A 13,495-nucleotide genomic window follows, 5' to 3' on the forward strand; every position below is an offset into this window, starting at 1 on the left:
AAATTGGAAAGGCAAGCGCGGCAGCGGTTGATGGGACGGCGAGGGTTGGTCCGCGAATGGTATGTGGCAGGAGAGTGACGGTACGGTACGGCGTCCGTGGGAAAATTAAATAAGAGGACGGCGTACGAAATGTGTAGCAATTCGTATCTATAATACGTCTATAAAAGGCGTCCCCGCATAATTTAATCTGGACTGGCGAGGTTGTTAATGCCTGTGTTAAAAAATTGCGGCTAATTAAATAATGCAGACTGTGGCAGTCTGGCAGGCACCGGCTGCGATCGAAAGAACTTGCACCTGCCTTGTTGCAACTGGTGTTCCGGTTGCGAGTCGCGCTCTTTTTGCCACCGCAAATATTTTAATAATATTAAATAATTCCACGACGAGAGACCGAGTCAGCGACCATTTCTCGATGATAAATCGGCACAGGTAGTGACCGAGGCGGACTGGCCCTCTGTGGCGGCATTGGCCAAAGAAGGACCGCGATACGCGGCCAATTAAAATTTTCTAAGTGCTGCTGTTTGTTCGTTATAAAGAATACGCCGGCCTTTATCGCCATTCTGAATGCGTCGGAAATGAGACTCCAATTACAAGTAAAAGCAAGCAAGCGTCAGGCATGTCCCGACTTCGTGCGGCTGAAACAACGGACCGACAGTCGACAGGTCCTGCTGCACTCTGCTCCTCCGCCTTCGCCTCTCTCTCTTTCACTCCGCTTCTTTCCGCACTCTCGCAAATAAAATGCCTGTTCGGAACAAAGAATTAAAATTCTTCACCGTTGTTAAACGACACACCATCCAGCTAACACCGCCGTGCCGCCTCTTTGCTCCTTTTAATTGCCAACACAATTATGATGCCTATTTAATAAATCCATTTACTCACTCACTCCGGAGGAATTTCTTCGGCCCCACTCCCATTAACTTCAATCTATTGATAACCTTCAGCTCAGTTATTTGGTTTTTTGTTCTAATCTTTAGTTTTGAGACCCACCACAGACAAGGCCCAAAAATAATTTGACTTAATGCCACCATCAAAATAACAGAATCAAAACATAGTTACTAGTCAGGAAGTGAGTGGGCCGTAATGTGGGTAACGTTCAGTAATGCACCTTTAGTTGTAGTAACAGACCGGAGCCGCAGCGGCAGCGACTTAGAAGTTTTAAGCCTCGGCTTTTGATAAGTTTCGTCCGAAATGAGAGAAGTCTGAATCCGGGCTTCCGGTTTAAGTTGGCCGGAGTGGGAACGCCATTTCAACCACGTACTAAAAGACGATAACGTCTGCCAGGATCTGCATCCAGCTAGTGAGCATACTGCATACATTTCGATAAGATCGCGGCACAATAGTTTCAATGTACAGATGTAAAATACGTTTTGGGTGGATGCACGAGCCAAAATATCTTTCTGGGACCGGAAGACGGAGTCTTGCTTTAAGCAAAATTTACAGGATCAGGCGCTTTTATATTTGAATAAGAAGCCGGGGGATTTGGAGGTGCATATATATGATCCCAAATATCGTCGTCGATAGCAACAAAGACTATATGAATAAGTCCCCGCTTTAACAACATTAACATATTTTTAAATTAAACAATATTTAACCCCCGGCAAATCTTGCAGGATCTAATTAATTACGAAACCACCAACAAATTCCCTCATCCCGAATGAGTACATCAACAATTTCATCCCAAACACGGATCCTCGACTATTTTAATTGATGTTGCGGCGCAACCGGACCCTTTTCCCTCAAAAACGTCGGGGCGGAAAATGCCGTGTTGTACGGCCTCCTTCTGGACGCGGCCAGATGAGATGGTATGTGTGTGGTTGCGGCGTAGCGAGAGCCGGGGTGTCGGAACTTGCGCCGCTAACGCCCATCCACCCGTGATATTATATCGCCCCCGACTATTGGAACGTGTAACGACCGTCTGTTGAGTGGCGGCCAAGTGTTCAAACAACGGCGAACCGAGTTTCGGGTTGTACACGTACTCGGGTTGTTTGCGTTTGAGGAAACGTTGAAGGAAACTGTCGGGAGATGTGGGCGAATTTACACCGCCGTTAAATTAGTCAACACCTCAAAGGCTGCAACAATTTGCTGCGTCTCACTTAACAAGTCAATGTTAACATAAATGGAACAAAACTTACAGTAAATATAAAATATAAATATTTGCTGTGATAAGCCTCAGATAAGGAAATGGAGGCAGAAAAATTGGGGGTCCAGAAATCCATGTTTCACGTAGATAATCTCCAAGGAGTTATGTTTGCTTCCGGCATATCAGCTGCATCATCAAATTTGTCATGTTCCAATGCATATTTACGGTTTTTCTATGAAACCACACGAGCAATAAAAATAAATATTTGAAATTAATGTTTTTTATCCGCACTACACACACTACAAATTTAACAGTGGATCTGGAAAGATCGCCAACGGCCCCCGAGGGATCCGGAATGTTTGACTGGAGAGTAATTTTGTTAAATCCATTTATATTGCACCTTTGGAACAATTTGTTTCGAATTATATTCACCAATAAAATTTCAAATGTGTGAATTAACATTCCGCAAATGTTATGCAAAATGTCACGGTAAAACATGTTTGGGAAGACGCTTACGCCCCCCTTTTTTGAGTTAATTGGAGTTGCGGAATTTCATAATGAAGTATGGTTTGTGGAATTCCTCTAATTGGTGTCGTAAACTGTCCATTGTTTAGTGAGAAAAAATGTTTCCTTAATATGTGTATAAGTAATAGACAATAGCGAGGAAAAATGAAGAATTCCATGAAACGATGAATATATAGAAAAATACTTAAATAATATCTCCTTCAACTAAACTACAATGGTCCATGTTGTTTAGAATTAAATTTTAGATAAATTCTAATAAAAAATTATTAAAAAATATTAAAGTGGGCGTAAAAAAAATCTATAGAATCAATAATATGCAGAAAAATACTTAAATAATTATGCCTTCAACTAAGTTACAGTGATACATGTTTTTAGAATTAAATTTTAGATAAATTCTAATAAAAAATTATTAAAGAATATTAAAGTGAACATAAAAAAAATCAATAGAATGAATAATATGCAGAAAAGTACTTAAATAATATCTTCTTCAACTAAATTACAGTGATACATGTTTTTAGAATTAAATTTTAGATAAATTCTAATAAAAAAATATTAAAAAATATTAAAGTGAATATAAAAAAATCTATAGAATGAATAATATACAGAAAAATACTCAAATAATCTTTCCTTCAACTAAATTACAGTGTTACATGTTTTTAGAATTAAATTTTGGATAAATTCTAATAAAAAATTATAAAAAAATATTAAAGTGATCATAAAAAAAATCTATAGAATGAATAGTATACAGAAAAATACTTAAATAATCACTCCTTCAACTAAATTACAGTGATACATGTTTTTAGTATTAAATTTTGGATAAATTCTAATAAAGAATTATAAAAAAATATTAAAGTGAACATAAACGAAATCTATAAAATAAATAATATACAGAAAAATACTCAAACAATCTCTCCTTCAACTAAATTAAAGTGATACATGTTTTTAGAATTAAATGTTGGATAAATTCTAATAAAAAATATTAAAGTGAACATAAAAAAATCTATAGAATGAATAATATGCAGAAAAGTACTTAAATAATATCTTCTTCAACTAAATTACAGTGATACATGTTTTTAGAATTCAATTTTAGATAAATTCTAATAAAAAAATTATTAAAAAATGTTTAAATTAACCATAAAAATAAAAAGAGAACTATAGAATAAATTCTACACAGGAAAATATTTAAATAATAACTTTAACACCTAAATTACATTGATATTTTGAAATTAAATTTATTCAACAATTTCATATTTTTTAAGTTAATAATATTATTACAGTTAAATTTTTAGAATGATGACAGACTTTTTCCATTAATTCATTTTAAAGTTGACATATATATTTTCTTTTTGATGCGTGACTAAATGGAGTACTTCCAAAATTGTCAAAAAATCACCAAAATTTGCAGAAATTCCAATGAAAAAATTATTAAAAAATTTAAAATTAATTATTAATTTAAAAAAAAAAAATCTTTGGAAAAGTAATGTAATAATATCTTCATCACCTAAATTACATTGATACGTGTTTTTTGAATTAAATTTTAGATAAATTCTAATAAAATGTTATTAAAAAATATTTAAATTAAACATAAAAATTAAAAAAAAAATTATACACATAGAAATATTTAAATAATATCTTCATCACCTAAATTTCACTGATTTAAATTTAGATTTAAATTTTATATAAATTTTAATAAAATATTACTAATAAATATTTAAATTAAACATGAAAATTAAAAAATAGAAACAATTCTACATAGGGAAATACTTAAATAATATCTTCATCACCTAAATTTGTCTGATATATGTAAAGTATTATTAAAAGTATTTAAATTAAACATGGAGTTTCGGAATTTCGTAATGAAGTATGGATAGTGGAATTCCTCTAATTGGTATCGTAAATTGTCCATTGTTTAGTGAGAAAAAAACGTTTCCTTAACGTATATAATATGCGTATAAGTAATAGACAATAGCGAGGAAAAATGGACGGTCAGTAGGAAGAACGAATGTTTGTTATGTGGAATGTTATAAAACAAGAGACACGGCAGTGAGTTTCAAGGCGATTCGCGTTGCAATAAATTATAATTTTACGGTAGCGTAATTGTTGACTATTAGCTAGATACACCCAACCTATAATTATAGACAATGAGAGGCGGGGTTTAAACTCGCCGTCACGTGAATCCCCGTTCGCCGCTTACCCGGTCGAGTAAACCGTTGACAATATCTCATCCGACGTATTCGCCAGTCTAATGAGCCAACATGAATGGCCATTTTGTTGTTAAATGGTTCACCTAGACGAGACGCCGAGTAGTTTGAACAAGATAGCCTTTGGTGGACTCCCGTCCTTTTCCTGTTATTAAATCAAATTCCTCCGCAATGACCAAACTCTTCCTTCTTGTTTCAACCACCCATCTCATCAGCCAAACATTCTAGACCCACTTTGACTTATCTTCTAACCTTCGTTATACTCACATTTTGTTCTTCGGTCTTTACAGCTTCCACTACTATTACTATCAAATGGATCTTACCTGAAATAAATAACAGGGGATTAGTAAACATGTCATAGAACACACACCGAATACATTAACTAATACATTGGGGGGTACGTTTCGTACTCTATCTATATGCTAATTTCAGTTTCAGCAAAAGACACCGACCCACCGAGGATTTTAATGGAATATTATGTTTAGTCGGCGAATCTAATTTTACTACGTTCACTGACAAATACAACCTATTACCATCAATCTTCGTTTTGGAAGTTTCGCAAGTAAATTCGGGCCTCCAATACCAATATAACGTACAGAGACATTAATTTTAATACTTCTTGCCCAACGTTCAATGTTATACGTTTCGATATAATTAATCTATGATTAAACGTAGTACGTGATTCGGCATAAATTTAAATTATGTTACCTGCATACTTAATGTGCACTGTCAATATTTAATTGATATAGCGCTGTCATATTGTATTGCCGGACGCAACGGGTCCGGCCCAGCGTTTCGGCATTCGGCGACAAAATCGCAATCGTCCAAAAAATTCTTGTCGGATGGACCAAAAAATAAAAAAATAAAAAAAACGGCCGGAATTCGTAACGCTTTCTCTCTAGGTAACTGTGAAATATTCTTTCGGCGAAGGCACCGGTTATTGTTGAGGAGGGTTTTTTTACAATCAGTTCTTTTTACCGACTGTACAGATCAATTTAGAAAGTTTTTTAGGGTAAAGGGATGCAATAAATCAATTGATATTTGCTGAGATTGGTTGTTTAAGGAAATGTGCAACATGTTTTTTTTTTACTTGATTCATGACCAGGGTTCTCTGATAACTTTCCCAAAAATCCTTTGAAAGGCTCAACAAATAACAAAAATCTCAATAATTGCAAGGAAAAATCTGTTGACTGAATTATACACAGGGAAACATTTACACGCCTAAATTACACCCATTCATATACTTAGAATTTAATTTATTTTGTTTAATTTTTTATCAATAGAATGAATTATGCAGAGAAAAACACTTAAATAATATCTTTATCACCTAAATTACACTCATTTTTTAATTAAATTTTGGATAAATTCTAATAAAATATTTAAATTAAACATAAAAATTTAAAAAAAAATCTATATAAAGAATTTTACACAGAGAAATATTTAAATAATATCTCCATCACCTAAATTACACTGATATTTTGAATTAAATTTATTCAATATTTTCATATTTTTTAAGTTCATAATATTATTATAGTTAAAGTTTTGGCATGATAAATAATTTTTATCAATGAGACTGATTTATTCAGGTTGAAAAGGTCTTACATATTTTTTCTCTTTGAAGTATGACAAGGGTACGATAATAATTATTTCCAAAATTGTGTAAGAATCACCAAAATTTGTAAAAATTCTAATAAAATATTATTAAAAATATTAATTTATTCATAAGAAGCAAAAAATAATCTATATAATGAATTATACAGAGAAAAATACTTAAATAATATCTTTATCACCTAAATTACACCCATTTTTTAATTAAATTTTAGATAAATTCTAATAAAATATCACTAAGAAATATTTAAATTAAACATAAAATTTTTTTTTAAAAATCTATATAAAGAATTTTACACAAGAAAACATTTAAATAATATCTTCATCACCTAAATTACACTGATATTTTAAATTAAATTTATTCAACAAGTTCATAATGTTATTACAGTTAAAGTTTTAGAATGATAAATATTTTTTATCAATGAGACTGATTTATATAGGGTGAAAACTTCTTACATATTTTTTTCTTTTTGAAGCATGGCAAAGGTACGGTGATAATTATTTCCAAAATTTTCTAAAAGTCACCAAAACTTGTAAAAATTCTAAAAAAAAAATTATTAAAAAATATTAATTTAAACAAGAAAAAAGTCTATAGAATGAATTATACACAGAAAAATACTTAAATAACATCTTCATCACCTAAATTACACTGATATTTTAAAATTAAATTTAATCAACATTTTCATATGTTTAAGTTCATAATATTATTATACTTAAAGTTTTAGAACGATAAATAATTTTTACCAATATCACTGATTTTTTCAGGTTGAAGAGGACCATTAAATCATTTTGAAGTTGATTAAAAAAATATATATTTTTTTTTTCAATGGTGATAATTATTTCCAAATTTGTCTAAATATCACCAAAATTTTCAAAAATTTTAATAAAATATCAAAAAATATTATTAAACATAAGAATTACAAAAAAATCTATTAATATTTTAATATCTTCATCACCTAAATTACATTGATACATGTTTTTTGAATTAAATTCGAATAAAATGTTATTAAAAAATATTTAAATTAAACATAAAAATTTTAAAAAATTATTTACATAGGGAAATACTTAAAAAATATCTTCATCACCTAAATTACACTGATACATATTTTCAGAATTAAATTTTAGACAAATTGTTATTAAGAATATTTAAATTAAACATAAAAAATTGAAAAAAATCTATAGATTGAAAAATACACAGAAAAATATTTAAATAATATCTTCATCACCTAAATTACACTGAGAAAAATATTCATCACCTAAATTATACTGATACGTGTTTTTAGAGTCAATTTATTCAACATTTTCATAAGTTTTATGTTCATAATATGGTTATATTTATTTTTTTTAGAATAACAAACAATTTTTTATCAATGTTTTTACGAGTGAAGGGTTCTATTAATTCGTTTTTAAGTTGTTATACACTGATAATTGTAAATGTGGTCTAAAAATAACCAAAATTTGCAAAAATTCTAATAAAAAAATATTAAAAATGGTAATAAGAAAAAAACAGAGATGCACCACAGGCTGTTGTTCAGTTTAGGAAATTATTTCAGTAGTAGGATAATAAATAATCCATTCTGGAATATAACGTTGATTAATTTATCATTTTTATAACTCGTTGCACGGCAAAAGGTTTCAGCCAATAAACACATCAGCCGGATTATTTAGAAATTTCTTTATCATTCCTATGCACAGGATGCAGGCAGAGGTGCAAGTGATAATATATTTAGCAATTAATTCTGGTGTTCGTGGCGTGGAGAGATTTATTTTTAAATGTGAAATACGAGCGAGATTCGAAAACTAATTCACGTTGAGAGATATATAAATGTGCGCCGCCAAGCCAACGTCATAAATAAGACAAATGTGAAACGCATAAATCGAGGGGCCTCGATTAAATTGTAACCCTACATGCTAAAATTATACTTTGAAAGCGTCAAGACGCACCCACCGACGAAACCAACTTCTATGGTGCCTAAAGATTTACGCCGACTTATGAAATTCAAATCGCTTTTTCAGTTTACTAAGTGGAATTATTTATAAATCGCGTTCTTTGTTTTCATATTTTCAATTCATTTATTTATATTTACAGTGCCGCATTTTATAAAGCACAAGGCGAACCTGATTCGGTCGGATGTGATTTACTTTGTCAAGCGATTCAGTCTTCAAAACAATGCGGAGGTTTTTGTCCCGGCAACCGGTCTCTATAATTATGTTTTTAATTAATTTTTTGATGGACGGTACTACTTTGTGGGATGTTGAGCGATTCAGCGGCAAAAAAGCCATCTATATGTCGTTTATAATGAGAGTCGTCCGACTACAGAAAACAGGCCGATTCCGACTACGGACAAAAACGGGACGGCCAATCAGTTTTCGTCTCGATACATTTTTCATACGTCCCCGGACTTGTCGCCGATTCAGCCGGCGTTCGCCGCATGTTTTATACGGCTCGAACTTGTTTAATTCCGAAACGCCATTAGAACTTGCCAATAATTGTGTGCCTCGAATACTATCCGGATTAATGAAGCTCGGAAGCTCTTTTGATGGCGGACGGCCGCACGCAAAAAAATTCCATTCAAGAATATCAATTCCTACCACTCGGGACTCGTCCGACATACTATGTTACTTATCTACCCTTTTTTTACTACATCTCATTCCAATTTTATGTTATTTGCATCTCACAAAATTTCTAAAATATTATCACAAATATAAAATAGCTCGTAGGCATTTTCATATTAACAGCATGTAAGGAATACACAGAATATGGTACTACTTATTATTAACAGTACTACAGAGTATCAATTTCTTTCATTTGGTACCTTTTTTATTATTCCTTTCCATTAAATGGTATTTGGATGGAGGATAAATTCAATCGTAATTTCTAAAGTAGTACCAGAAGTACAAAAAAGGTGGTGGACATATTAAAATTGATAGGACGTAAACAATTCACAGGATATAAAACTGATTATTATATATAATATTTATTAGGTCTTTAAGAACATGAATTTCTGTCATTCGGTACTCGTCCAACGTACTTCTTTCTGTATTTGCAAGTAATAGAAATTCCAATAATAATTTCTAAAGTACTGCTAAAGTACAAAAAAGCTGTTGATCATATTAAGATTGACTGCATGTAAAGAATTAACAGGATATGGCACTGATTATTATAAGTACTGTTATTCGATCTTCAAGAATATCAATTTCTGTCACTCGGTACTTTTTTATTATATTTCATTTCACTAAATAGTATTTGTATGTAGGATAAATGCAATAGTAACTTCTAAAGTAGTACCAGAAGTACAAAAAAAGTGGTGGACATATTAAAATCGATACGGTGTAAAGAATTCACAGGATATAGAACTGATTATTATAAATAATGTTATTCGGTCTTTAAGAATATCAATTTCTGTCATTCGGTACTCATTCAACATACTCTTTCTGTACTTGCAAGTAACAGAATTCCAATAAAGTACTGCTAAAAGTACAAAAAAGCTAGTAGTCATTTTAAGATTGACTGGATATAAAGAATTCACAGGATGTGGTACTGATTATTATAAGTACTATTATTCGGTCTTTAAGAATATCAATTTCTATCATTCGGTACCCTTTTTATCATATCTTATTCCACTAAATAATATTTGCATGTATGACAAATTCAATAGTAATTTCTAAAGTAGTACCAGAAGTACAAACAAGGAGGTGGACATACTAAAATTGATAGGATGTAAAGAATTCACATGATATAGAACTGATTATTATAAATAATGTTATTCGGTCTTTAAGAATATCAATTTCTGTCATTCGGTACTCATTCAACATACTTCTTTCTGTATTTGTAAGTAATAGAATTTTAATAATAATTTCTAAAATAGTGCTAGAAGTCCAAAAAATCTGGTAGTCATATTAAGATTGACTGGATATAAAGAATTCACAGGATGTGGTACTGATTATTATAAGTACAATTATTCGGTTTTCAAAAATATCAATTTCTATCATTCGGTACTTTTTTATCATATCTCATTCCACTAAATAGTATTTGCATGTATGACAAATTCAATAGTAATTTCTAAAGTAGTACCAGAAGTACAAACAAGGAGGTGGACATATTAAAATTGATAGGATGTAAAGAATTCACATGATATAGAACTGATTATTATAAATAATGTTATTCGGTCTTTAAGAATATCAATTTCTGTCATTCGGTACTCATCCAACATACTTCTTTCTGTATTTGTAAGTAATAGAATTTTAATAATAATTTCTAAAATAGTGCTAGAAGTCCAAAAAATCTGGTAGTCATATTAAGATTGACTGGATATAAAGAATTCACAGGATGTGGTACTGATTATTATAAGTACTATTATTCGGTCTTCAAAAATATCAATTTCTATCATTCGGTACCCTTTTTATCATATCTTATTCCACTAAATAGTATTTGCATGTATGACAAATTCAATAGTAATTTCTAAAATAGTACCAGAAGTACAAACAAGGTGATGGACATATTAAAATTGATAGGATGTAAAGAATTCACATGATATAGAACTGATTTTTATAAATAACGTTATTCGGTCTTTAAGAATATCAATTTCTGTCATTCGGTACTCGTCCAACATACTTCTTTCTACCTTTTTTATTACATTTCATTTCATTAAATAGTATTTGCAAGTAATAGAATTCTAATAATAATTTCCAAAGTACTAATAGAAGTACAAAAAAGCTGATGGTTATATTAAAATTGACTGCATGTAAAGAATTTACAGGATATGGTACTGATTATTGTAAGTACTGTTATTTAGACTTCAATTTCTATCATTCGGTACTCATCCAACACATTGTTTTCTACCTTTTTTAATACCTCTAGTATTAAAAAAGTAGTATTTACATGTAATAATATTTTCTAAAGTACTACCAAAAGTATTACCCAGTTTTGAAAAATATCAATTTATTTCATTCGGTACTCTTTATACCTTTTTTTAATACATTCATTCCATTAAATACTATTTGTATATAAGAGAATTCCTGTAATAATTTCTAAATTATTGCCAGAAGTACAAAAAACGTGGTGGACATATTAAGATGGAAAGCATGCAAAGAATCCGCAGGATCCGGCCCTGATTATTATAAGTAATGTTATTCGGTCGTATTTTTTTTTGTGCGATGGCAAAAAGCAGAAAAGTGGCGAACAGCAACAATCTGAGAGTTTGTCCTTCCAATTCCATCTCATTAGCGAAGGAAATGCCTGTGACAGGAGCCAAGACATGTCGTGTATGGGCCTTATATAGAACCGGTTGTGTGTTGGTTCTTATTACTCGGCCAATCCAGCACTTCTTCACGGCTATTCGATAAGGTTATCTACGCTCGCTAACGTGCTAGGGTCCACGGGACTAGCCAACTACCGTTACCGCACACCAAAAACCTCTGCTTCAGATAGATAATTGAAGGTTAAATACTCTTTAGGAATTTATGCTGCAATTGTTAAGGAAGTACATGGACAGCAACGGGCTTTAATCAAATTGCAGACGAAGCAAGGATAAAAGGTAGAAATCAACAGGTAAACCACTTACCACTATAGAGTCGGAACCGTCAGAAAATCGACGCAATAGTAATTGGATAATTGAGTATAGTTTAGTGTTAGCGAAGCGGATGTGGTTGTGCGAAAGTTACAACCGAAAAATGTTTCAGTGCCCCTAATGAACGATCCGCACATATTTCGTGCTTTATTACAAAGCGCGGAGGGAGAGAGATAGAGCCAGACAGCGGCTCCGTAAATTAACAACAAAGCTGTTATATTTAACATCGCGGAGTTAGTTGTAACCGTTTGTGTGTGGAAAAGGGGGTGGCGGGCTGGAGCGGAGGCGGTTGGTGGAGGCTGCCTGTGTGCCGTGGCTGTGGTGCATCATTAGTCTGCAGTGCCGGCATAACTCAAACCCTGGAACCGCAATGTGAGTAACTACGGGGCTTAATAATGTCTACAACGCTTGGCTACATTACTTGTGGAACAACGCTCCCCGCCCGACAAAACACGCCGCCACCCCCATCGCCCCCTTCCATCAACTTAGAGCTATTGTGCTTTTTATCGCGCCGCCGAATGCATGGCCAACTTAAATTGTATACGACATTATTATAACACCTCCTCAGATGCTTTAAATAACAAACTGCTCTATTACTTAACGCTCTATCTCCCCTCGTTCACATTTTCTCCCGCGACGTAAATGGACCCTTCGTTTTATCATATGCAAATCGCACACGTCGCCTCAAATTTAAATGAGCCATTTTCAATCATACCCGTTTCGGGAACTCGTTTATTACTCCCTGATAACAATATTTATTGAGTCTCAAAATACCACGACTCGTTCCACCATAACCGTGTGTGTAGAGAGAGAGTACCACAATTTTTTTAAGCACTAATAAATCAACGGAGACGTAGCCTTGAGAACGTACGAGTCAGCTAGTCAGTAAATCATATTTAAACGTGGCCGGACAACGCATGGGCCTTTTAAAAAGTGTTACACAATCGTATACAAAATGCACAGCCGAAAAAATCCTGCGTCCAATTACACTCGAGTTAATTGGCTCTTTGTAAGACAATGATGAGGTCATCCCCACATGACACAACAAGACTTGTTGTTGTTGTTGTTGTTGTTGTGTGGATGGAGGTATTGATTGAGGTGTGGAAAAACTATGGCATATGGCTTGGTGACGGATGTGGTGTTGGCGAGAACGAGGGTATAATGAGGAACGTGGTGATAAAAATCATTGAACCAAATCCCGTTCGTTATAAACCAATCAAAAGTTAACAAGCGACACAGCGTCGATCGGTGCAGAATATCAAATAACCACATTGTCACCATAGGGACGAGCCATTGAATGGAAGGCAATAATTCATGAATAAATAAATAAAATCAAAGAGTCCGTTTGCGCCGGCCGGAGCGCACCGGCACTCGGAATTTATTGAAGTCCGTAAGCTCATAAAGTCGACGCTGGTCATCGGACGTTAGTCAGTGAACATCGCACCCCGTAACTAAGCAACTGGCCACAAGTCACAGCATTTGTTACACAATACGAGACCCGCTCTCAATTAGTT

At 32.8% G+C, this 13,495-nt stretch overlaps 1 protein-coding gene across 3 annotated transcripts in view; it reads right to left on the reverse strand.

Moving 5' to 3' along the window:
* Window positions 1-13,495, reverse strand: part of LOC109598888 (homeotic protein ultrabithorax) — a 124,975-nt gene that overhangs the window by 25,644 nt on the left and 85,836 nt on the right. The window contains exon 2 of one of the 3 annotated variants that reach the window (XM_049965488.1): window positions 5,071-5,126. The exons of the other annotated variants lie outside the window; for them this stretch is intronic. Coding sequence (XP_049821445.1) covers window positions 5,071-5,126 — 56 coding nt within the window. The remainder of the gene's footprint in view (window positions 1-5,070; window positions 5,127-13,495) is intronic. 3 annotated transcript variants of the gene reach the window in all.

Source organism: Aethina tumida, chromosome 3 (genome assembly GCF_024364675.1).
Source record: "Aethina tumida isolate Nest 87 chromosome 3, icAetTumi1.1, whole genome shotgun sequence".
Classification (NCBI taxonomy): Eukaryota; Metazoa; Arthropoda; class Insecta; order Coleoptera; family Nitidulidae; genus Aethina; species Aethina tumida.